The 27,252-nt window shown below is 37.4% G+C and overlaps 2 protein-coding genes across 2 annotated transcripts; both read right to left on the bottom strand.

The window, feature by feature from the left end:
• Positions 1-4,553: 4,553 nt before the first annotated feature.
• Positions 4,554-5,639, bottom strand: LOC149933945 (uncharacterized). The gene has a single exon (XM_090153376.1). The coding sequence runs from the start codon at positions 5,637-5,639 to the stop codon at positions 4,554-4,556; it is 1,086 nt and encodes a 361-aa protein (XP_090009502.1).
• An 824-nt stretch (positions 5,640-6,463) lies between these two features.
• On the bottom strand, positions 6,464-9,777 carry LOC149933944 (uncharacterized). The gene is made up of 2 exons (XM_090153375.1): positions 7,681-9,777; positions 6,464-7,630 (listed from the first exon to the last, which is right to left on the bottom strand). The coding sequence occupies exons 1-2, from the start codon at positions 9,775-9,777 to the stop codon at positions 6,464-6,466; spliced, it is 3,264 nt and encodes a 1,087-aa protein (XP_090009501.1).
• Between the last annotated feature and the right edge of the window lie 17,475 nt (positions 9,778-27,252).

The following is a 27,252-nucleotide window of genomic DNA, read 5'->3' as shown; positions in this document are numbered from 1 at the left end:
CGTCACTGAAAACGCCCGCATTCGAAACAAGGAGCTCGCACTTCGAAGGGTTTAGCTCGAGGCGAATGTCAGTGGAGAGCTCCTGAAGAAGAAGTAGATCTGCTTTGACTGCATACCAAATATTTAGTGTAGACTTCATACGGGAAGCCACTTTGTGGACATGAAGGTAAAATAGTACTGGACCCAACGGGTCGCGAGGTAAGACGGATCCTCATAGGGGAATTTCCTTGAGGACGCAGCCGAGAAGACGATCCTGACGTATCATATTTGAAACGTTGAGGAAATCGATTTTCAGTAAAACTGTAGAATTGAGATGTGGGTGGTTAACGAGTTGGACGTAGAGAAGGACCAAGCGTGGGGGCAATATGCGAGCAGGTCAGTTAAGCGAACAAACTACGAATAGTATGACCCACTGTGATTGGCCGAACGCTGCCGTCCTTTTTCTTTAGAGCGCACAGGGAGGCACCGTACAATACAGGGCAGATCTCCAGAGGAACGAGACCGCCAAGCATCAGGTTACAAATATTGGCAAGATACTTCAAAAGACAAGCGCCAGATGCACCGGAACCTGGGCCCGTAAGGTCCTTCAAATTCTGCGGTGAAAGGGCATTAAGCAGACCCGGCTGGGAATGATAAAATGGCGGAGACTTTAAGGTGTGGCAAGGAAGAGCAATTATTATATAATTTGGGTTCCCGCATCTGTATCCCACATACTTGTGTCTGTGGTGGTCATGTTCATTCTTTTGGTACGCACGGCTTAAGCTGCAAAAAAGCTCGGGAAAGATTTTCGCGCCACGCCGCAGTTAACGATATCTTTCATCGTGCGCTCGTATCCGCCGGGGTACCTTCTATTCTGGAGCCCCCGGGTCTTTCAAAAGACGACGGAAAACGTCCTGACGGCCTGTAGCTGGTTCCGTGGTCCAGTGGCAAATCCCGCGTCTGGGATTTTACGAGTACCGACCCGCTAGCACCTGTAGTGTCCTCTATATATATATATGTATACATATACTATCTTTGGTATTCCGTGTTTTAAACTTTGTAAAGATTCGAAATACGCGAGCTATTAAAAACGTGAAAGATCACGAGCGTGCGCTGGGAAAATTTAAAAGGCAGTCGTTAATAATTATTTCAACGGAATAAATCTCGTTAAACCGAACGCAAGAAAACATTAAAGCACCCTCCTACTTGGCTTCCACTTCCTCAGCCCCTCTCTGGGCTGCTACCCAGGCTGAGGTTGGGAAGAACAAGAAGTACAAAGATCTTGAGTCACGTTACCTGTTTAAGGCCGTTGCCATTGAAACACTAAGCTCGGTCGACGGCGAGGGTCTGGCCCTGATACTCTCCATTGGCCGTAAGATTTGTGAAGTGACAGGAGCCCCCGATCTATGGAATACATAAAGCAACGCATCGCTATCGTGGTTCAGAGGGGCAACGCTGCCTCCGTTTTAAGCACGTTCCCCGCGGGTGCTTCACTTGAAGACTTTTTATTTACATTGGATTATATAATAAGCGAATAAGTAGATTAGTCCATTATGAAAAAGGGCTAATAAAGCTAAACCCTAAACAAATTTGAAGAAATTTAAAAACTTACTATTAGCTCGAGCCGATAGGTCTTCGAGCAAACAAAAAGACGCGAAACTCTGACCAAATAGACCTTCGAGTGAAAAATTAAATAAAAAAATAGCCAGAAATTGCAACGGTAGACTGGTTTCGTCCTATTTGGGACTCGTCAGTACCGTGCGGGAAATCTGGCTTGCGACTATAACACCGAATAGAGAAACTAAGCCTAAATATTAAAATTTTAAAACGAGTTGCATAGTAATTTCTGGCTATTTTATTTAGTTTTGGTCCTTGTTTGCTCGAAGACCTATCGGTTCGAGCTATTAGTAAGTTTTTAAATTTCTTCAAATTTGTTTAGGGTTTAGCTTTATTAGCCCTTTTTCATAATGGACTAATCTACTTATTCGCTTATTATATAATCCTTTACAATGCAGTCCATAGGTGGTTCCTTTAAATTTTTTATTTTCATTGCCTAGATTTTGTATTTCAAAACTAATTGTATCATTTAGCAGATTTCATTACATATTACATTACCAATATACAAATTAATTATTCGGAGTTGAGTGTTACAACTATTTCTTAAGTCGGTTTTAGATGGTGTCAATTCGAGAAAGTGTTAATAATATATTTTTTACACAGTTCGTATAGAAAAAAGCCCAAATAAATACATTATCTAATATTATTAATTAAAACAAAATATTGTAAAAACAATGGATCAAGAGGTCTTCAATTTTTTTTACTCTTGAGAGCGCAATATAAATCATTCGCAGTGAGAATTTACATTTCAATAGGTGGGGTAGTTTCTGAGAAACAGCGTTACAGACATAAAGCCATTTGAGTCGCTAGTTGGGACCAACGCTCCTATTAAATCGGGATTGGTGCCATGGGAACGTTTTTAGAAATTTGGTGATTTGACATATATTTACCCGGTTGCCGTAAGGATGATTTTAAATTTCAGAAAAATGAAGAATATATTTTATTTTATTCAATTTTATGGAACCTTGAACGATTTGGATATTCATGTAAAGAAATCCACGGTATTTATTTCGTCCTGTAAAAAATTCAATTGAAATTCGAATTTCCCGCCTTCCTAAATGCGCTAAAATAGCAATAGGAGGCGAATGTGGAGAGTTTCCATAGGGTCCCTCTTTTGAAAGAGGGAGATCGCGAAGAGCGTCGAAAGAAGGGGAAATTCACTTTGGTGAGCTGGCGTTAGAAACGAGAGGGAAATCACGAAGAGCGTCGAAAGAGGGTGAAATTAACTCTCCGGTTACGGCCCTCAATAGAGGGAGAGGGAAAAAGGGATACTTCATTCCCTTTTTCAATATTCCCTCAGAACACGGCTGATGCTAAAGTATCACCTCACAAAGAGCTTACTCTCGTCATCAATCGTAGTTATAAAAACCACGAATATTTTAAGCTAACCGCCGAAGAGACTGGAGAGCTCGCCCGCTTTATCTATATAAATAAAATCTGATGTTTGTATATATATATTGGTTTGTTACCTTCTTTGCACGCCCAAGATAATTGTCCGATTCGCACGAAATTTGGCCTGTGGCATTGTGGCCCCTGACGTCAGGTTATAGGGGCGTCTTGAGATTGCTAACCTTCGTAGTTTTTGACCACGGGACCAATAACCGGTGACCGCAAGACCGAAACCCCTGACCTCACGCTGTCAAGAGACGCGGGTATTAAGAGAGACGGGAGTTTACCTCTATGGCTCTAATTGCCTCACTTAGCTGCTGAATGGCACGACCTTCGACCCTATTCGCTCGCGTTCGTTTTCTTTTCTCAGCCCACCCCTTCCCCTCTCTATCCGTGTCACGCAGACACCTTTGTCCGGGCCGTATTCATTCCACGCATACCCATAATACCAACCGATATGCCATAATTAGGCTTAGTGATTTTATAAAATAAATTTAAACTAAACGTCATTTAAAAATAGTTTTTCTTATCTTATATTTGGTAACTTTAACAATTTTACGTTTAATTAACCGATGAATAACAGGGCGTATTTTTATAGTTGTCATCAAATCTCGAAGGTAAATATTGAATATTTACTCTTTGTTAAATTACCATGCAACCATCGATATATAAGAGTAAAACACAAGGAGAATACATACTAAGGTCGATGTAAATCATTCTTACAAAAACAGTTTTCCTTTCCCCAGCCCCGAACTCAATCTTTTATAGAATGTATCTATTTCCAATCAATCTTCGCTTCGCAATGACAATTAATAAAGCACAAGGGCAGGCACTTAAAACTGCGGGAAACCCATGCTTTACGTGGCGTGCTCAAGAGTTGGAGCTGCAAATAACCTGTACATACTTACTCGGAGAAACTAAAAATATTGTGTACAAAAACGCTTTATCATAATTACATCTTTAACTAATCAAAGAAATCAAATATATGTTGTGAAATGCGATCCGATATATTGCACTGAAAATCTAAAGGTCTATCTCTGATGGCCCGGTTAATGAAGCAACGCGTAAAGAACGAATGCAGGATTACAATTTGATACAAAACTTTATTTACAAGAGGGGAAAATTAAAATAGAAAAGGCATTACAAATTACTGGTTCGCCGCGACTATTTCTAAAATCGCGGGAGAGATTCTTGGGCGCGGTCGACCCGTTTTAACAGAAAAGTGAATCTGCCGTTTTTACGGAGCTCGCGAAGGCGCGTTACAAAAAGTGTTGAAATATCATTCTTGGAAAAACCGTGCCGGACAAAGCTTTACTGAAAACCGGGGCAACAGTTATTTCTACGGTAAAAAGGGGGGAACTGTCCGGCCCGCGAAAGAATGTGGCTACAAAAGAGGTATTTTAAGCTTGTAAAATAAAATGTACAAGGTGACGCACTTATATAAAGGGGTTCAAACACCAAATACGAAATACAGACAAATAAAAAATGGAAAATATAAAAAAAGAGGTTTTGTGATTCAACAGATTCCGCCCCATTGGACTGTCACTAAGCCCAATTAAAGTTGAACCTTAAATTTCCAAAAGGTACAATTGTTGAATAGCGCGGCGCGGCTTGGTACCGTTAGAGAGTCTTATTAAACAAGATCTCACTTGTTTGTCCCGACCGAAGAATACTTGGTCGACGACTCCTATCTTCCAAGCTAATCTCGGCATCTTCTGTTCTTCAATTAGAACGACGTCTTGAGGCTCTAATTGCTTGGTAGGGATGTTTGGGGTTCTGAAATGAGCACTGCGTAGCATTAATAGATAATCACTTTTCCATCTTCTCCAGAACCCATCTGTGAGCGTTTGTTGATATCTACGCCGACGTTCGAGATCTCTTTTTGTGGAGTTCTGAACTTTATTCTGTGTAGCCGTTCGCGGTGGTATACCGGTTAAATGGTCTCCTATTAAGAAATGAGCGGGCGTCAATGGATAGGGTTCACCTGGGTCTTCTGACACGTAGGTCAAAGGGCGAGTGTTAATTGTTGCTTCTGCCTCAATAAGAGTTGTCTCAAGCTCTTCGTAAGAAAGGCGTGCTCGACCTAGAACTTTTCGGAGCGCGGTCTTTACGGACTTGATAAGTCTTTCATAAAAGCCGCCCCACCAAGGCGCCCTGTCCGCGATGAATACCCATGAAATTTGGGCGTTTGCTAAATACTGCGCTACTTTAGGTGACCTGGCTTGATTCCAGAGCTCGCGTAATTCTACGTCGGCACGCTTGAAAGTTTTGGCGTTGTCTGATACTATTTTCTGCACCATTCCTCGACGACTCACGAATCGCCTAAAGGCTAGAAGGAAATTATCGGTGGTCTGATCACTGACTAGCTCAAGATGCACCGCACGTGTCACTGCACATGTAAATATGACAATATAGCACTTCGACCCGTCTCGCGTATACAGCGGACCAGCGAAGTCCAAGCCCGTTGTATTGAACACCGGCGCTGGAGTGATGCGATAGTCAGGTAGCGGTGCCATTACCGCGTCCGATGGCTTGGCTCGGAAGTATTTGCAAATGACGCACTGTTTGAGTATGAGTGTGACAGCTAAACGACCTTTAATTAACCAGAATTTTTCGCGTATAGCGACGAGGGTTTGATTAGTTCCTCCGTGCATAATTTTTTCGTGGGCAGCGAGTACTATTAATTCGGCCAAATGATGGGTTGGTGATAAAAGCCATGGATGACGCTCTTCGTATGAAAGATCGCTTTTATGCAACCTTCCTCCTAAACAGAGTATTCCGTTGAAATCCAATTTAGGATGAAGCTATAGAATCGGTGACTGTTTTCGAATGCTTTCCCCGCTTCCCAGTTGGCGAATTTCTTCTGGAAAGGCTGCTGTTTGGGCGGTTTTCACCCAATAGACTTCGGCTTCGCGAATCTCTTCAGCGCTGAGTGGCTCGGTTCTCTTGTTATTCGCGTTTCTTGTATTGTGAATGAACCTTAAAACACAAGCGGTGACTCGATAGAGTCGTCGTAATGAACTGTACATCTTAATCGGCAGGAGTTCTTCCGGAGCTGCTACTGTTATTAGGAGCGTACCTTTGCGTAACTCGTCTGCGACGCTAACTAATTCGGCGTCTTCAACCTCTTCCGGCTGAAGTTCCGAATCTCTTTTGTTTCTCAGGAATGAAGGACCTTTCCACCATAGCTTGTTGGTTGCCAAGTCGAGAATCTTTTGTCCACGCGTAGGAAGATCTGCGGGATTTTCTCCGCCTTTACAGTGATGCCAACTTGCCTGGTCAGATATATTTTGAATGTCTCTCACTCTGTTCTGAATGAAGGTTTTCCATTTCTCAGCTGGGCTTTGTATCCAGCCCAAAGCTATTCTGGAATCAGTCCACATGAAGATTTGACTTGTTTTGGTCCTTAATGTTTTCGTCAAGTGATTGACTAGCTCTGCACCCAGCAACGCTCCCATTAGTTCCAGACGTGGAATGGTTAGGGTTTTGAGGTGATGAAGATTGTTTTTATCTTTCCGTCTGCAGTTTGAAATCGGAAGTATACCACGGCTGCGTAGGCGCGCGGGCTTGCATCGGTGAAACAGTGAATTTCTAAAGAGTTATCAGTTTCGCTCTTGTCTCTAAAGTAGTAACGAGCAACCTTGATTTGCGCTAAATCTTTTAGCTCGGCGCACCAAGCGTTGAAAGTTGTCGCCAGGTGTTTGGATAATTCGTTGTCCCAAGTGAGGTCATTTTCTTTCCATAGTTGCTGGAACAAGATCTTTCCACGAATAGTGAATGGTGTAAGGAGCCCCAAAGGATCAAATATTCGTGCGACTGATTTGAGCACCCATCTCTTGGTGTTTCGTCTCTGTTGTATGAACTGTAATAGTGGATTTATGTCGAACGTCCACAAATCGTCCGTACTGTTCCATGCGAGCCCTAGCACTTTGTTTTCGGCAAAAGCGGTTATGTTTGGGCCATAAACGGTTTCCATACTGTTCTCAGAGAGGAAATGTTGTAACTCTGGAGAATTGGATTTCCATTTTCGCTGCTCCATACCGGCGGAACTCATGATTTCTATGCAATCTTTGATTAACAGATATGCTTTGGCGGCATCGCTTGCTCCCGAGACCATATCATCAACGTACATTGAGTCTGCTAGGATACGGCTTGCGTCTGGTTTTGCCGTCTGGAATTTTCTAGCGTGCAATCGGATGACTGCAGCCAATAGGAATGGAGAGCACTTAACCCCAAAAGGAACGCTTGTTAGTCGGTATAGTTTCAAACTGGAGCTGGTTTCTGGCTTGTCCAAATCTATCCACAGGAAACGCAATACATCTCTGTCTTCTTCTCTAATTCGAATTTGGAGAAAGGCTTTGGCAATGTCTCCCGTGAACGCCACTTTATGTTCGCGAAATCGAATGAGGACGTCATACAATTCTGGGTTTAAGTTAGGTCCAACCTCGAGACATTCATTTAGGGATGGAATTCCGACGGCGTGGGCAGATGCGTCATAGACGATACGCGTACGCGTGGTTTCGCTATTTTCTCTCACTACTGTACTAAACGGCATGTGATATACGTAGTCAGCTGACTTAGCTGCCGGTTGAACCTTCTCGATGACTTGAGATTCGAGTTGTTCTTTGAAGATTGCATTGCATTCCTGCAAGAGGGCTTTATTACGTTTAAGTCTCTGGAATTGGTTCTGCGAACGAATAGATGCGATTTGATAGTTATCGCCGAGCTCCGAAACGTTCGAGTTAAAAGGTAGCGCGGTTGTGTAGCGCTGATTTTCATAAACTGTCGTTTTTTCGAAGTTTTCAAGGATCTGGTGATCACATCATTATCTTGATCTTTTACGCCGAAGGACTCTATTTTCCAAAACCTTTCGAGGCTGTTGGATAGGTCTTCTTCTTGATCGATGTTTACTGAGACTCGCATGATTGCTACTGTGTTTACGACTACCGTGGAAAAACTGGCCGTCGTCGGACCTTGCACCGTCCATCCGAAAATGGTTTCCATTCCAATTAGCGTTGGTCCGAAGAGTTCTATTTTGCCACTTGATACCAAAACCTTGCCAATGTAATCCGCTCCAATAAGAACGTCGATAGAGGACGAGTCACGTCTCTTGTTTTCGAGTCCTACTTGGTCTGCCATTACTAGCCCTCTGTCCCTAAATTGTTGCGCGATTTCCGAGCTTGGAACTGCGAACACTGATCCGCAGATTTCATGGATTTCATACGCTTCGATGCATAAGTGTTGATAAGGATCGTGGCGACTCTTCATTTTGAGGAGTACCTTTCTTCTATTGCTTCTTACAGCGTGGCGTGCACCGAAACTATGTAAGTCTAGCGTTACTTCGCCGATCACTTCGAGTCCGAGTATCTTCGAAATGCTTTCCTTGACAAAGGTCACGTGGCTTCCGGAGTCTAATAGACAGCGCACTGGACGAGATTTGCCATTTGACGGGCTCTCGGCGATCGCCACGGCCGTCTGTAGCAGGATTGACCCGGCGCTAACTCCGGCGGCGCTAGCCGCTACTTTTAAACCAGCTGTCTCCGAATCGCTGGCCTTCTTTAGATCAGGATTTGGTGGTTTGTCACAGATCAAATGGTGATGCCTATGACCGCACTTCCGGCAGTTCATGGATCGGGGATGATAGTCTCTTATTTGATGGCCTTCGCGTAGGCAAAGAAAACAGCGTCTTTTTGATACGATTGCATTCTTTTTATCTTCTAGGGACAGCTTGTCGCAGCTAGAAGTCAAATGCTCGCTGGCGTCGCAAAATAAACAGGGACGTGGTGTAAATCCTGTTGTTAAAGCACCTGCGCTGGATATGGGCTTCGGTGACGGGCGTTGAATGCGACTGGTAAGATGGTCGCGTGAGCTTGACTTTTCGGGTAACGTCGACGGCTTCAATTTTCGCACCGATTCCGGTTTCCCCATAATTTTAGCGCGTTCTCGGCTGGTGATTTCCTTTTGGAGGAAGGCTAACAAATCTTCTACTTTAAGGTGATTGGAGTCTGCATACGCTCTGCTGAAAGCTAAGTTGATCTCCGCTGAGAGGCACTTCGTTATAATAGGGCATAAAAGGCTACCGTAGGTGTCGTTTAGAAGGCCTAATGATTTTAGACTTCTTATCTGGATTCTGCATGAATCGTGCAGTTTTCGTAGGTCTGTAATGTCGCTAGCTTCTTTTACTTCTGGGAGCTTTAGAAGATTGTCCATGTGCTTTCCAATTAAAACAGCTGGGTTACCGAACTCCTCCTTCAATATTTTGATGGCTTCATCGTAGTTTGCCTCGGTTGCGGGCAGCCCTTCTATTGCCCTAGAGGCATCCCCTTCCAAAAGAGAAACTAAGTACTTATGAATTTGATTTTCGAAAGTGCTCCAAAAGTTTTGCCAATCGCTGGATTTTCCATCGTAATGCTTGATGTGCAATTTTGGAAGTTTTACCGTCGGTGGTCGATGTGTCAGTTGAGCGGGAGGCTGATATGCCCTCGCCGCTTGGTCTGCTTCAGTTATGAACCGCGTGGCTCGTACCATCGTTACGGTAATCTCGTCCATATAATCTTGAGCGGATAATATTTCTTTTTCGAGTTCTTTTTCATCCGTTATTTGTAGCTCAATTTGCTCGAAAATCAGCTTGAAATCGGGTTCTTTTCTCTCTAGCACCTTCAAGTTTCCTTCGACTATACCCACGTCGGGTTTTGCTTTGTTTAGCTCAGCATCTAAATTGTCTTTCACCTTTGTAGTGGCTTGCTTCGTACTCTTGCGCTTTGCTTTTAATCTTGTTAAAGCGTCCGCCATCGTAGTTAATAAAGTTCCGTATATTGTCCGAATGCTCTAATTCGCGGTTGCTTAAATTCCCGGGTTTCGGCACCAAAATGTGAAATGCGATCCGATATATTGCACTGAAAATCTAAAGGTCTATCTCTGATGGCCCGGTTAATGAAGCAACGCGTAAAGAACGAATGCAGGATTACAATTTGATACAAAACTTTATTTACAAGAGGGGAAAATTAAAATAGAAAAGGAATTACAAATTACTGGTTCGCCGCGACTATTTCTAAAATCGCGGGAGAGATTCTTGGGCGCGGTCGACCCGTTTTAACAGAAAAGTGAATCTGCCGTTTTTACGGAGCTCGCGAAGGCGCGTTACAAAAAGTGTTGAAATATCATTCTTGGAAAAACCGTGCCGGACAAAGCTTTACTGACAACCGGGGCAACAGTTATTTCTACGGTAAAAAGGGGGGAACTGTCCGGCCCGCGAAAGAATGTGGCTACAAAAGAGGTATTTTAAGCTTGTAAAATAAAATGTACAAGGTGACGCAATTATATAAAGGGGTTCAAACACCAAATACGAAATACAGACAAATAAAAAATGGAAAATATAAAAAAAGAGGTTTTGTGATTCAACATATGTTAATATTACAAGATATGATATTCTGCACGTTTGCAATTTAAAAAATTGCTATTTACTATTTAAAAGTAATTTAATTTGCATATTTAAAGTAAAGTGCATTTTGTTCCCGTTTTCTAAACCCCAAATTTACTCAACTAGCTGAAATCCCGGCCGCCGGCCGGGCTTCTCAGCTAGTGTATTATATAAACAACCATCTATAATTATTGACCGAAAGTGCCGTTATATTCCATACGATGGTGGAATCCATTTTAATTTCTTATCGAAATGTTTACGATATTTTGTTTGGCGATTCTGGTCACGCAGGACGTTTCTTTCTCGTCGAGGAACACCAGAGATTTGACGAAATCACCGCTTACGTCATGGCGTTCCGGATCACTGAAGATTTTAAAACTATGTTAAACGAAAAAAATCTAGATTCGAAATTCCAAGTTTTTAATGTTTTTGCTCTTGTAAACGCTAATTGTATTTATCCACGGTACGGGGGTATACAAATCCATTAGTCTATGTAAATGCTAATTCAACGTATTTTAAAGAACATTTATTTCAATAAATATAATTTTATTTTATTCACCGTCTCTTTACTTTCCTACTGATATTTAAGATTTTTAGGGGTCTCGAGAAAATAACATATTGCGGAGAGTAGGTAGGAAAAAAGGGGGGCATGAAAAAATGTCGGTATAAATTTGGGGGAAAGGGAGAAAGGTAGCGGTGAAAAGTCCCGTCGGTCTAATCCCCTCGGTTTGTCGCTACCCTAATCTCTGACGAATCAATTGAAATAGAAATTTCACGACTATTCTGAAAGCTTTGAAGCGTGAAGGTTTTTTCGAACCTAAAAAACAACTTAAAAATTTTCTTCCAAGACTTACGGAAAAAATCCGGTAATTGCATTTGATTATTTTTCTGTTTATTTTCTAAATAAACATTTTATCATAAGTAACATAACAACAATATGTATGACAATTTACGAGACTTGCAACCAAACTGATTGTTGTTTGCCGATATGCCTAATAACGCTCCCTCCGACCACGGCCCACTGCGCATTCGCTCGCGTTCTCTCGCCCCATAGTGGCCCGCTCAATCAGTCCAAATTAGTGAATTCCATTTGTAGCGCTATAATCTGACCCCTCTTTAACATTGAATCCTACGGAGATATGTTGGTTTTGATTCATTATGAAAAGTATTTGAGAATTAATTGGCATTTTCAAGGAAGGTAAATCAACCCTTTTAATACGTTTAAATCACTTTTAAAAAAAATTTACTTTTGTTTTTCCCGCCGAAACTAATATTTTAAAATCGCCAGATGTAGCTGCTCTCGCTACTCTTACAAAATAATATAATTTTTTCTAGGAACCTGGAACAACGTGTGGTTAATGGTTATAGTCGAAGAAAGGGACTGGAATCGTGCTGCTGGGAAGGTAAAGGATAATCACAATTTTTGCTTCCCAGCAAACAAAAATCGTGCCTGGGACGTCCCAGCATGGTCCATAGAGCCCAGCTTGGTCCCGTCCAAAATTCGTCCTACGGGATGAATAACGGACGTCCCATTTTAGTCCTCGTAGTACCAATTTCGCGACATCCGATATTCAGTCCAAACGACGTCGCATGGATCTCCACTATTCGTCCGAAATGTTTCGTCCATCAATGCTATCTAGAGGCGCGTTTATCACCAATTAATTTTAATTTGTTTCACCTGTATTTGTATTTGAGCTGATAATGATTAATGAACCACAAAATATTAATTTTATTATTAATATTATTATTTAAATTTACGAGTTTATTTAACGTGAATTAATGAAATTACGTGTTAAATCAAAACTACTTAATTAATAATTAATTTTATCTGTTCTTAATTTTTATTTCCATTATTTTCATTTGATTAATTATTTCTACAATCACAGCCAATTACTGCGAAAAAGCTGATCTAAGTTGGCCGCGCTAAAGTCCTTTTAAAATATCTTGTAGCCAAGTTTGTAGTTTCTTTTGTACGACGCCATTACTCGATAGTTTGGAATCGGTCACCATGAAGTCCATAATGCGTTCTGCACAAACGTTAAAGATTATAACATAGTAATCTCTAGTATCGCTGATAATATATCAGAAGAGTAAGTATTTTATTAAAAAAACTGTTTTATTTTTTTAATGATTTTAATTCGATTTTTTTAATGTATTTTACAGAGGTAGGAAGAAAATATGTTTGATCAAAGTCTATTTTGACTCGTTACCTTTATGGAGTATTCATCTTCACTCTCACTGAATGGTGGACTTATAGCTCAAATGTGTTCCGTGAATAGTTAAGTGAATTTGTATTTCCAAAACTAAGATTTGCAGTGTATTCTCCGAAAGTTAAGGAAGGTTCGATGTTTTTAAAGTTCATTTTGGACCTGTACATGTTTCAATTTAACTTTTTAAGTTTATTATTCATTACTCTCACTGAGTGGTTCGCCTAAAGCTTTATTTGATACTGTTATATTTTATATATTGAATTTGGAATTCCAAAAGTAAGATTTGCGTTGAATTCTCCGAATGTTAGGGAAGGTTCGCTGTTTTTAAAGTTCATTTTGGACCTGTACATGTTTCAATTTAACTTTTTAAGTTTATTAATCATTACTCTCACTGATTGGTTCGCCTTAAGCTTTATTTCATACTGTTATATTTTATACAGGGTCTTTTTTTTTGCTCGGAAAAGTGTTTTTTTTCAAAAACTATTTATAGTACCGATTTCAAATTTGGAAGGTCAATTCTCTATACCGGGGGACATCAGTTTGAGAAATTTGAGCGTTTTCGGTAATGTTTTTCACCAATTTTGAAAAATTATTTTTCGACCACTAGGTGCGAGATAAAAAATTTCTATTATAAAGTTGTAGGCCCTCATCGAAAACCCTTAAAAATTGTTCACTCGACGAAAAACAACTTATTTATCAGTGAAAATTCGAGCTTGAAAAATTTACAAGTTGGTGAAGCCAAATTACGATTGCTTGAAACGATAATTGAAAAGGGAACAAGTCTAATACAAACGTAGTAGAGTTTTCACACTTGAAAAAATGTACACGTTTGGTTTTTAAATGCAGATATTTTATTCACATAAATTTTTACAAAACATTTTCAATAATATCACCATTGGCTGCAACACAGGTTTGTGCGCGGACAATTAAGTTCTCAAACGCTTTCTCTACCATTTCTGGTGTGACGTCTCGGCAAGCACTGATTATTCGTCTAATGAGTTCCTCCCTAGTTTCAATGGGCGTGGCGTATACCTTTGCTTTAACGAATCCCCAGAGAAAATAATCCAGCGGTGTTAGGTCAGGTGACCTTGCTGGCCAATGCACTGGACCATTTCTCCCTATCCACCTTTCAGGAAACTCGTTGTTGATGTGCTCAGTTACTTGCCGGGAAAAATGCGGAGGGGCGCCATCTTGCTGAAACCACAACTGACGTCTTTCAGCCAATGGAAGGTCGTCGATTGCGTCACTCAGTTCGTTCTGTAGAAAATGTAAATACCTTTGGCCGTTGAGGTTCGTCGGCAGGAAAAAGGGACCAATCAAACGGTTTCCAACAAGTCCAACCCAAACATTGACCCGTTCAAATTGAACCTGGTGATGATATTCAAAACCCCAATGTGGGTTGATGTCAGACCAAAGATGGCTGTTTTGATGATTAAAGGGCCCATCTCTAGAAAATGACGCTTCGTCGGAGAACAAAACATGGCGCAAAAATTGTCTATCTTCTTGGACAGCATTTAGTAACCAGTTGCTAAATTCATAACGTCTTTGATGGTCACCGTCAATTAGTCCTTGGTGGAGCGTAGCTCTGTATGGGTGATAGCGATTCTTAAGAAGAATTTTCCACACACGATTTGCAGAACAACCCAAATCAGCAGCGGCGTTAGCGCAACTGTGACGAGGATATGCCACAAAGTACGCGAGTACATTGTTCTCGAAGTCTAAATCCGGTTGACCCAATCCGCGAAACCTAGGTTGCAAGTTACCAAATTGATTGAAATCGTGAATTGCTCGTCTTACTGTATTTACAGATGGTGCTCCATTTGGATGTCTTTCTGCGAAGATTTCAGTCACTCTTCTAAGGTTTTGCGCTGCTTCTCCATAGTAAATGGCAACTATCACGGTACGCTCAGCTACTGAATAACGAGGCATTGTTCGAAATATTATCAAACACTGATAATAATCTCCCAAAGTTTTCCTTTAAATACCCAATGCATGTTTAGGATTGACCTATAGCCTCGTGTTTTTTAAATCCGGTCGTTTTTTTAACCAAAGTTTCAACTGGATTAGGTAATTCGGTTTCAATTATCGTTTCAAACAATCGTAATTTGGCTTCACCAACTTGTAAATTTTTCAAGCTCGAATTTTCACTGATAAATAAATTGTTTTTCGTCGAGTGAACAATTTTTAAGGGTTTTCGATGACGGCCTACAACTTTATAATAGAAATTTTTTATCTCGCACCTAGTGGTCGAAAAATAATTTTTCAAAATTGGTGAAAAACATTACCGAAAACGCTCAAATTTCTCAAACTGATGTCCCCCGGTATAGAGAATTGACCTTCGAAATTTGAAATCGGTACTATAAATAGTTTTTGAAAAAAAACACTTTTCCGAGCAAAAAAAAAGACCCTGTATATTGAATTTAGAATTCCAAAAGTAAGATTTGCGTTGAATTCTCCGAAAGTTAGGGAAGGTTCGCTGTTTTTAAAGTTCATTTTGGACCTGTACATGTTTCAATTTAACTTTTTAAGTTTATTATTCATTACTCTGAGTGGTTCGCCTAAAGCTTTATTTCATACTGTTATATTTTATATATTGAATTTGGAATTCCAAAAGTAAGATTTGCGTTGAATTCTCCGAATGTTAGGGAAGGTTCGCTGTTTTTAAAGTTCATTTTGGACCTGTACATGTTTCAATTTAACTTTTTAAGTTTATTAATCATTACTCTCACTGATTGGTTCGCCTTAAGCTTTATTTCATACAGTTATATTTTATATATTGAATTTGGAATTCCAAAAGTAAGATTTGCGTTGAATTCTCCGAAAGTTAGGGAAGGTTCGCTGTTTTTAAAGTTCATTTTGGACCTGTACATGTTTCAATTTAACTTTTTAAGTTTATTATTCATTACCCTTACTGAGTGGTTCGCCTAAAGCTTTATTTCATACTGTTATATTTTATATATTGAATTTGGAATTCCAAAAGTAAGATTTGCGTTGAATTCTCCGAATGTTAGGGAAGGTTCGCTGTTTTTAAAGTTCATTTTGGACCTGTACATGTTTCAATTTAACTTTTTAAGTTTATTATTCATTACTCCCACTGAATGGTTCGTCTAAAGCTTTATTTTATACTGTGATATTTTATATAGTTAAATTGTAATTCCAAAAGTAAGATTTGGATAGATATTCAAATTAAGCTTCGAGAAACAGCAATTTCTAGAGTACATTTTTCATCCGATAGTCTTATTTTTTTAAAGGAATAGTATTAAATGGGTATGATTTTGCTATGAGTGTCGCCCCCCCCCCCCAGATGGCGTTTTTGTTTCTCAATTTCCTGTAAAATGAAAATTCAAGGTACAAACGGGTACTTGACGAAAGTACTAATATTTTAGACTTACCTAAGATATTTCCTTGATTTTGTTAATATTTATATTAGTACCTCAATAATTTGGTTTTTGGCGTTTTGAGCACGTAGAGCACGTGATGCACGTGCAATTGTTTGATCATTTGCTAGATTTTAGGCCAAAGTAGACGAATATTGGGAGATATCGTTGGTCTCATTGGTTTTTGACCTACAAAATCGATTTCGACTATGGTGCCTTATCATTCTGCGGCTTTTTCTGGATAATTAGATTATTCCCAATGCGATAGTCGTGCGATTTAATTTCATAGTTTTGAAATGAGTGTTAAGGAGAGAGCTAGAGTGAGATTCGGAGAAGGATTATGGAAGGAGAAAATGCTCTGTATTTTGAAAAACTTGAAATTAAAGAACTGGGGATATTACTTTGAGGAAGATAACCAGTGGTTGGGTAAAATGTTTGCATTTATCACTGGTTTAGTCAATAAATGTCCAGAAAATATCCCGTGTCCAGTCTGCTGGAGCCATATGAAAGTAATAGTAGATAATGCAAAGCCATGGGGTCTAATATTACGATGCACCGCAATTCGTGCGATTTCTGACCCAACAAATGCTAAAAAGAAACGCAACACCTACAACGGAAATATGTCCCCGCTACAAAATACTTGGTTTAGTAACCAAAACTTGCCTATCAACGATTCCCTTTTTTTAATATTTTGTTGGGCAAATCGTTTACCGGTGACAGCCGCAATACGGGCCGCAGGATGTAGTTCGAAAACTGCTGTAGATTATTACAGTTTGTTACGGGAAGTATGTGAGGTCCAAGGTTTGTAGAGACAGTAGTAAGAAGTTGGCTGTTACAGCCCGTTTTTTTAGAGAAATTTCGCGGGAGGTAGTGGGGAGGAAATCGGTAGCGCCCCTTCTCGTCTGACGTCAAGTGGTTCCAGAAAACACGTTCCGTGGACGGGTAGATAAGAAAAATAGAACCCCCCTTTATTCTTCGTGAAGGTCGTTCCTTTATTGAGAGAGAGAGAGGCGCGAACACGCTTCGCGCGGTTAAATTTTGGCCTCGCCACCTCGGCCCTAGCGCGTTAGAGCTCTCAGGAATTGGAATGATTTGGTAATTAGAATTAGCCTATTTTTTAATACTTTAAAACCCTTCTTAGTTATTTTATATTATCATCTTAGATCCTTCAATCAAAATGCCTGTCAACAAAGATTTAAGGTTTTATTTTATCGTCTCTGTCTGTTTATTGCCATCGGGCCTCGGTTGCTGAAGCCGCGCTGGCCGTTTATAAATGTGAAATTCGACGTTTTGGTAAGTCGAATCATAACCTATTTATAAAAATATTTCTTTAAACACACCACAGCATTTAATAATTAAATATTTTCATTGTAGGTCCTCCAACTTAAAATGCCTGGCTACAATTGCTCAGTTAATGGCTGTGACAACAATGTCCAGAAAACTAACAACGATAATATATCATATCATACGTTTCCGTCAAATATTAAAAAAACAATTTAAAAAAACTATACAAAAAGGGCTATAAGTCACTGTTGACTTGGCCCTTGCAACTCTTAACAATGTAAAATCAAATGATAAACAATAAACGAACTTGAACTTGATATTGAAATACAAAAAATTTGGAGTGATAGGTGTAACTCTAAGACAGTTAATGTTAAGTATTCTAGAATTTGTTCAAAACATTTTAAGGCAGATGATTTTAATCGCGATTTAAAAGCCGAGCTCCTTAATTTAAAACCTAAAAAAATTATTGAGGAAGGATGCCGTTTCTTCACTTATGTTGAGTTCTAGATCCTGTTTAAAAGAAAATTATTCATTAAAAGAGAATGACCCTAAAGTTCCTATGTTACCATTATCCACCCACTCAACAATAATTGTACTGTGATTAATGAAAATGAAAGTTCCTTGCGAAACTCAAATAATATTTCGTTGCATAGCTCAAAACAAAGTTCCTTAAACAATGAAAATGAAAGTTCCTTGCACAATTCAAATAACATTTCGTTGTATAAGTTAAATGAAAGTTCCTATTTATATGGTTTTCCGAACTGTGTTTTTCAAAGTACTCCTATTGCTAACAAGAGCGATTACTTTTTAAATGATTCAACAAAAACAACTTCAGCATTAAGCAAGAAATCGAAATCAAGATTACTATTAAATGAATTTTCAAAACGTCGCTCACTCTTAAAAGAATCTCCTAAGAAAACCATCTCTAAAAATGTGAAACCTAACAGGGATTCACCAAGAAATAATTCATCTATTATTAGTAGCAAAGATTCTAGTATTCCCATTGAAGATTCGGGCATTCAAGCGGAAGATACGGGTATTAATTCCGATCATGACTTTAAAAATATAAATTACTCAAATAATTTAAAGCTAGCAAATGTAACTGCAATATAAAAGAAGTCCTGAAAAAAAATCGTAAACTACTTACTGCTCGTAAAGTTAGAATTTGCAAAGTGAAAAACCTATGTAACCGAATAACGAAAAAAGACAAGAAAATTCGAGACAGGCCATCGAATTAAAATTACTGAGGAAAGATGTCAAACGGTTACAAACTGATAATGAAAAACTAGCTGGACAAAACATGAATTATGAAGAAATTCTTCAAAAGGTTTTTTCTATAAATCAAATTAAGATGTTAAAAGGTGCTAAAAAGGTTAAATGGGATAGTGAAGATGTATCTAGAGCGTTCGCACTTAGATATTTAAGCAAGCGAGCTTATGTTTATTTCCGTCAACAGAGGAACTTTCCTTTGCCAAACACATCATCTACCCTTAAAAAATACGCTTCACAGTTACATCCTTTTGAAGACCGGTGCCAAAATTTATTAAATATTATGAAAGCGAATGCGACCCATATGCCAGTAATTGATAAATTAGTTGTGTTAACATTTGACGAAGTTAAAGTAAAGTCTGTTTTGGAATACGACGTAAAAAATGATCAGATCATGGGAGAACATAATCAATTACAGGTGATTATGGCTAGAGGATTAATTTCTAATTGGAAGCAGCCAGTCTATCTTGCTTTCGATGAAAAAATGACTGCTGCTATTTTATACAACGCTATAGAGGAACTAGAAAAAGCAGGCTTTCTTATAACTGCTTGTGTGAATGATATGGGCGCTGGCAATCAAGGACTATGGAAAGAGCTTGATATATCTATTCATAACACCGTTTTTACAAATCCAGTTCGACCTCAAGATTCTACATATTGTTTAGCAGACGCACCACATTTGCTAAAATTAATTCGAAATTGGTTTCTTGATAATGGTTTCAATTACAATGGCCAGATAATCAACAAGGATCCTGTACTTTCTCTATTTAAACAAGATCAAGGAGAATTAAAAAGCTGTTTCAAAATAACAAAACTTCACTTGGGTTGCGAAGGTACGAAAAGACAGAATGTGAGATTGGCTTCGGAGTTGATGTCTCATACTGTGTCTACTGCTGTTAAGGGAATGAAGCTTGACGAATTAGGGGAACATACAGCGGAATTTATCGAAACAGTAAATCAATGGTTTGACATTATGAACAGTTATTCTAAAGATAGCACCGGTACAACTAAAAGTGGATTTGGAACACACATCAATGAACAAACTGAAGTTTTAAACAAAATGTCCAATATGATGAAACAAATGATACCTCTGAAAAAAGTACAATCCAAGTATTTCAAAAAGGTGTAATTATTGGCATTGACTCGCTTATAAACCTGTATCACTACCCAAAGGGAAGATATGGTATTCAATATATACTTACTCACCGACTTAATCAAGATTGCCTTGAGAATTTTTTTTCACAGCTACGAACAAGGGGAGGATTAGATGATCATCCGACTCCTTTAAATGCGCTCTACAGGATTCGGATGATCATCTTAGGAAAAAATCCAGGTATTGTTCAGACAAAAACCAATACCATAGCCTGTTCAGAAGACGAATATTTTGTTACAAATATTTTCAAAACTTCGGAAATAACTCCAGATGATGTTGATGAGAGCGATTTCATTGATAATGTATTTCAAATAAATGATGAGAGCTCAATAGAAGTTAAAAAAGTATCAAGTCCACCAAGGCCGCGGAAAATCACATACAGTTCCTCTAATAAGGATTACAATATGAAAGTGATTAAAACCCAAGCCACTTTACAGGTTGAAACGAGTAAAACTCTCACTGAATACGAAGAAGGTGGACTAGAATACCTTGCAGGTTGGGTGGCGAATAAATTTCAGAAAGCATATCCTAATTTAGATCTTAAGTGTCTTAATAACTCAGCAATTGACCACTGCTATGCCACACCATCATGGGTGTCACAATTAAATTACGGTGGTATCGTAAAGCCATCGTATAGTTTTTTGAAAGATGTTCGTTTGTTTGAAGAACAATTTCTAAAATACCACGAAAGTGAGGAGATGGATACTATTAGGCTTCGGAAAGACAAAGAAATTGTAAACACTGTGTCCAAAATTATTTTAACAGAACAATCAAAATATCCAAAGGAATTGGTTTTCACATATATAAAAATGAGAACAATAATACGGATGAATTTTATTAACGAAATGAAGAAAGTTCAAGGTCAAGAAAGGAAAAAACTGAAAAAGATGCGTAAAATCACTACCTAAATATTGTTGTTTTAAAATATAAACAAATTACTTAAAGTTACATTTTCAATAGGTCCTTTTAGAATATCGAATCTTTAAAATAATATTGTAATTCTAAACTCGCAGATTATAGCTTATATTTGGTTAAAAGTCATTTTTAATTTAGTATTGTTTTTATTAAATATTTGTGATTATAATCTCTGAGATTATAGGTAAAGTTCCGTTAAACGTCATTTTTAAATTAGTATTGTATTTGTGATGAAAATCTTAGAGATTATAGCGAAACTTTCGTTAAAAGTCATTTTGAAATTAGTATTGTTTTTTAAGTATTTGTGATGATAATCTCGCCGATTATAGCTTATATTTGGTTAAAAGTCATTTTTAATTTAGTATTGTTTTTATTAAATATTTGTGATTATAATCTCGGAGATAATAGGTAAAGTTCCGTTAAACGTCATTTTTAAATTAGTATTGTATTTGTGATGAAAATCTCAGAGATTATAGCGAAAATTTCATTAAAAGTCATTTTGAAATTAGTATTGTTTTTATAAAGTATTTGTGATGATAATCTTGCAGATTATAGCTTAAATTTCGTTAAAAGTCATTTTTAATTTAGTATTGTTTTTATTAAATATTTGTGATTATAATCTGGGAGATTATAGGTAAAGTTCCGTTAAACGTCATTTTTAAATTAGTATTGTATTTGTGATGAAAATCTCAGAGATTATAGCGAAAATTTCGTTAAAAGTCATTTTGAAATTAGTATTGTTTTTATAAAGTATTTGTGATGATAATCTTGCATATTATAGCTTAAATTTTGTTACGTCATTTTGAAATTAGTATTGTTTTTTTAAGTATTTGTGATGATAATCTCGCAGATTATAGCTTATATTTCGTTAAAAGTCATTTTTAATTTAGTATTGTTTTTTTAATCTCGGAGAATATAGGTAAAGTTCCGTTAAACGTCATTTTTAAATTAGTATTGTATTTGTGATGAAAATCTCAGAGATTATAGCTTAAGTTACATTAAAAAGAGTCATGTTTAATTTAGTATTGTATTTGGGATGCTAATCTCTGAGATTATAGCGAAAATTTCTTTAAACGTCATTTTTAATTTAGTATTGTTTTATTAAAGATTGTTAGAAAAAATCCAAAACAAAATATTTAATTTAAAAAATTGCCTCAATTATAATCATTCATTACTATAATGAACTGCATTAAATTTCTGTATTGAAAAATAACTTATTAGTAAATTTATATATAGCTTGAAAAGACAGACAGCAAGAAATTTCTAGGCCCGCTCTTCTTTCCGAGAAATTGGAACCAGGTGACGTCACAATCGCGAGAGAGGAAAAGGTTCCTCGTTTAACGCGAATTCTTCCCAGCGTAGGTTCCGAATGCGCCCCCCTTGTGTGAGGTCATAATATCGCAACATTATGAAAATAATGCAAATAAATTGGGTGGGGATGGATTCCACGTCGAGGTGGACGAAACCTTTAAGACTCGTCGTAAATATAACAGACGCAGGCAGTTGCCGGGTGAAACAATCGTGATTTTCACGATGGTTTGTCGAGAAACCAAGCAAAAACTAATATTTCAAGTGAAAAATAAGTCGCGCGCTGTATTATGGTCGCAAATATAGCTAAAGTGTACCCTGGACCAAATTGTCAACCTTTAGCTCTTATTCAAATTGGCGTGTCGGAAACCCCCACAGAAGAACTACACATACCCTTCGGAAATACAAATGCTGTTTATCCTGAAGAAAATAACGACATCGAATCTTTCGGAGTACAGCCATTTTCCGAAGATTAAAAGACAAAATATAGAGTTCAAACAGAATTATTTCTAAAATATTTGTACATTTCATTACATTTTTTTCTCGTTTTCAATTGTTCCCCTTATTGGCCAACCTCAGCCTCAACCTCAACCTAACCTAACCTCAACCCAACCCAAAACTACCCAATAGTAAACTGATATAAGCTTAACTTAGGTAAATAATCTATAGCAATACGGCTGTGGATGCGTTCTACAACGTGACAGATATTACATTTACCGCTGAGCAGAACAGCCGTCATGTCCAACATGCCCTTTTGGCCTAGAAGCCAGCGGTGCATAGTAGCGTGGGATAATGTGTTATATATAAAAGAGAACAAGCCGCAGAACGAGAAGACACCATAGTTAAAATCGATTTTGTAGGTCAAAAACCAATGAGACCAACGATATCCACCAATATTCGTCTACTTTGTCCTAAAATCTAGCAAATGATCAAACAATTGCAGGTGCATCACGTGCTCTACGTGCTCAAAACGCCAAAAACCATTAAATTTTAAACACTGTATAATATAATAAAAAAAACTCATTAGTTGTGTCTACATATAATAATTGTATCTTCGTGTACTCTACGGAATATCAAAATGTATTAATATGACCAAATTGCACCCTCTAATGGTGTTAACACTCATAGTAAAATCTTACCATTATATGGCTTTGTTTTATTTTGCTTCTGATTTAAAAATTAATTTTATTGTTATTTTACATTTGTATAAGGAAGGTTATTTAATTTTTTAATAGTTTAGTTCGAAATTTATTTTGTTATATAAAAATTAAATAACTATTTAAGTTTTGTAACTGCTGCTAATACTTAAGTTTCCAACTATCGAAAATGTATCGTAAAAATTTAATAACCTTATATAATAAATTTAAATTCTTAATTTTTATGCCGAGTTCGTGTTATTACAATCAATTTGTACACTTGTTGCTGGAGTTTTTCCATTATCTTGTATTTTATTGTTTTGAATAAAATTTTAATATCAAGTTTGGCTTTTTAAATTATTTGTTCAGAATACGATATCCAATGAACGTCCTAGTTTCATCCCTATTGAGCCATGATTGAACCAAATTAAAGGCCTAAAGACATCTCTAGGTTTTATAGAAAGACATCCAGGGGACGACCGCCGTAATCGCCGTTGGACGTCCGAAAACTCGTCCCCGGGACGTACTACGGCTATAGACAAACCGGACATTTGGACGTCCTTAAACGTCCAACCGACGTCAACCCCGGATTTTGGGATGTCCTACGGACGAAGGCAAGAACCGAGTGTAACGTCTATCGGATGTCCAAAGGACGTTTTTGTGTTTGCTGGGTTATTGCTAATAGTAAATATTTTAATAACTGATTAATTGAGATTTCACATTTTGATAAAGTTTCTTGATTGAGGCTTAAAAGTAAGTTCTTTAACTTTCTCATAACGAGCGGAAATTGTCCGTGTTATATTTTCAACCATAGGTGGAATTATTTTGTCACAGATAAATTTTGCAGAAGTTGAAACATGGGTGTCATTGAAATCACACTGTAAAAGAGGACATTTAGAAAGTTTTGGAAATAGGTAATATTCAATTTTGTTACAAATTCCAGGAGTTTCTCGTAAATATGGAACCGCTCCCTCTATGAAGGTCAAAACAATTTAGATTATCATAACAAACTTTTAGTTTGGGTGTTTTAAACCACCTCTGTCTGATAGTTTAATTAAATCAAGGGGTGGAGGATTTGAGCATGGTGCTGAGATATTTCCCAAACATAGGTCACAAAATTCCGCTTTCTCCAATTTTTCTACCACAAATCCCCCAAGGTATGCCAGACTTGCTAATTTTAAAGTGGTTCGTTGAGTGGATGGATCTTCCTCAAGTAAAACCAATATGCTAGTAGCTGTAGTTGGTAATGTGCTTTTTGTTATAATACTTTCCTCCTCTTCAGTATTTTAAGAATTTAAAACTGTCATGCCAATGAAACTTTCTGGTTAGCGGATGTACTTCTTTAACATTTGAGCGTTGCCTTGTGTAAGATGTTTTCAATATTAAAAATTGTAGCTCTCGCATCCAGCATATCATTTCCACCTGCATTCTGACGAAGTGTACATAGCTGAACAGTATTGATGTTCCATGTAAGAGTTTGAAGTTTTAGAAAAGATTGCTTTGTGTACTGTCTGATTTTGATGTTTGAAGAATAAATTTTGTCTTGTAGGGCTTGAAGTTTTTTATTTCGTCGCCATATTTTTGTGTGTTGATTTCTAATATTTCTGTTCATTATCTCCAAATTTGGTAGTGTCGTAGTGCTGCAAGGAGTAGTATCAGAGATATTTTTAGCTGGAGTAGCTGCAGCTTGGAACTTTTTCAATGAGATAACTAGTTTCTCTGGAAGCTTCGGTTTGAGTAGGTACTGGTATACCTTCATCTGGGCGTAGAATCTTATTTGGTGGAACTGACTCGACATAATTTCGATTTTTGTATAATTTTCTTTTCCTTTGCTGCTTAGGTAGCATATAAGATGGAAAGCCCGGAAATACAGACGGTACTGCATTTTTTTCAAGCCTTCGATACGCAACACCTATTTTAGGGAAATGTGAATATGAATGCCTCATTGTCTATTAGGGGTTGATGAAAAGAATCGAATAGTAAATCCCAATTCGAAATTTTATTCGGTTAATCAATAAATCGAATATTATTTATTGGAATTTGGTTACTTGATTTTTAAGAGGCAAGAAGACTAACATTATTTACATTTTTGGGGGACTACTATGAGATTTTTATGGTGGACTAATTTTTAATTTCAGGTCACTTTATCCCACTCCCAAGAGCCTAGAGATGCCAGTGCATTAATAACCAAATTGTGTACAGGTTCTGTGTAAATGTCAAGCCCGACAATTGTCATTTAAAGATGAATTTTGTACGTTTATGATAATCTGTGTCACTAAAAAGTAAACTGCATACTACAATTGATGCTGATGTGTCATTTAATTTGAAATTATCACGTGATATGATTTTCAGCCATCTTTCTCGCAGAGTTTCAGAATTAGGGCCGGTAATGGTGACCTTGGTCGCTTTTAGGGTACTTTTGGTCCATTTTTGGTTACATCAGAAAAGCAGTTGGAAAAATGAACAGCCGTAATTTTACCACTCCTCCACCCCAATATCTATAAATCCGAGCAATGCTTTTTCCCTGTTACTATGATCTTCCAATCCTCTCTTTAATTTAGTGGATACAAGGTTATATCAAATTAATGTAAAAAAATGGATTGAAGGTGTGGAATAAGAAAACGTTATATATTATTCCTTGCGAGGATAGAGTTAACTACGATATAACAAATACACATTTTTTTAATTTGCAAGTTAAATAAAAATTTGAACCGTTAATTTCTCCGGTATTATTAAAGTGGCAAATGAGTGGTGGTAAATTTTACAATGGTGGTGACGTAAAAATCCATGACGCAATATATTAATATAAAAGGTCGAGCGACTATAGTGGATAACCATTAGAATTTGACGAAGTTTCAAGTTAAGAAAAATAAATCGACAAATCTATGTAAGTATAATTCCTCTAAGTCTCACTCTCCCTTTCTTTAAGGACATAGAAAATATTTTTCAATAATGAATTATCTTATACAGAATGTCCGTTGAACTTTTGTTTACATTATCGTCGGAGAAATTCGTTGAAATTTAAAATTCGAACCTGTGATTTCCCCGGTATTATTTAAGGGGTGTACGGGTGCTGAATGATGATTATAAATCGGTGGTGAAACCCAACTGTGGTGACGTAAAAAACCATGACTCAATATACTCGAGACATTGGAGTAGATTACCATTCGAAATCACAAGAGTCAAGAAGAATACCCGAAACAAGAATTATGTTAGTAAACATTTTATACTTAATTCTAGAGACAATATATTTATTTTATATGTCTAAAAAATCGATAGTCGTAGACTTCGAATTTGGGACTATGGGTTTACCCCCTACGGCAAATTGAAAGAATGTATGAAAACGGCTACCCGAGGATACGAAAGAGTTTTTTTTTGTAAAGGCGAAGAAAAATTTATATTTTTAATGGAAGTATTACACCTCGAAATTATAGACTTAAACGGTGTGAAATGCCCCAAAGTGACTGATCTACTTGAACTAGACGGGCCTATGTTTTCGTGTCTTCTAAAACACAATACTATCTTTTTGAGTAAGAAGTTATCTTGCGCTTTAGAGAAAAACGTTTTATATGCTGAATGGGTTTTTAAAAATATGGAATATGTAAATATGGAATATGTAAATATGCAATTTGTAGATGATTAAAAAGAAATTATTTAATTATCAAAATATTTTTTTATTTAAAAAAAACACATATTTACAATAATTTTTTTTATTTTTTATTAAATTAAGAAAAACATTTTTATCTTTAAACCTGATAGCATTTCGAAAATTTTCCAAGGTGGTCCTTGTGATGGACACACCTAGATGTTTCATTATGGCGTCCATCAAGTTTCGACGCTCTTCCGTCATCAGATTGCGTCCATCCCTCCTCCGGAGGAAAAACGACGTTATGGCTGTTTGGATGCTAGTTAAGGGAAGTTAAGTTAAGTGTTTATATAAGAAACCCATTGGAACAAATACGTACACTCTGTTTTTAGTCTTCGACCGGTGAAATTTTTGCCCTCTTTTTAATTCTGCTAGAAAACTATAATAGATAGATCGATGAAACCAATTGCAACTATTATTTATTTTCCAATATCTTTCGTTATTTATCGGTTTCGTCCGCCAAAAATTAATATTTTGGCGGGTACCGTCAAAACTCATTTTTGACAACTTTTTACTGACAACGGCACTGAGTCGCGCGTTTTGAATTCA

Source organism: Leiobunum rupestre, chromosome 7 (genome assembly GCF_980474605.1).
Source record: "Leiobunum rupestre chromosome 7, qqLeiRupe1.1.hap1, whole genome shotgun sequence".
Lineage (NCBI taxonomy): Eukaryota > Metazoa > Arthropoda > Arachnida > Opiliones > Sclerosomatidae > Leiobunum > Leiobunum rupestre.
The sequence above is the reverse complement of the archived record's forward strand: the minus strand, read 5'-3'. Positions and strand labels throughout refer to the sequence as shown.

Bases quoted from the DNA above. Each gene is read 5' to 3' on its own strand.
- LOC149933944 (XM_090153375.1), bottom strand. From the start codon at position 9,777: ATGGCGGACGCTTTAACAAGATTAAAAGCAAAGCGCAAGAGTACGAAG. The intron at 7,631-7,680 runs GTTCGCAGAACC...GCCCTCTTGCAG, and splicing joins CTATCAAATCGCATCTATTC to GAATGCAATGCAATCTTCAA.
- LOC149933945 (XM_090153376.1), bottom strand. From the start codon at position 5,639: ATGCACGGAGGAACTAATCAAACCCTCGTCGCTATACGCGAAAAATTC.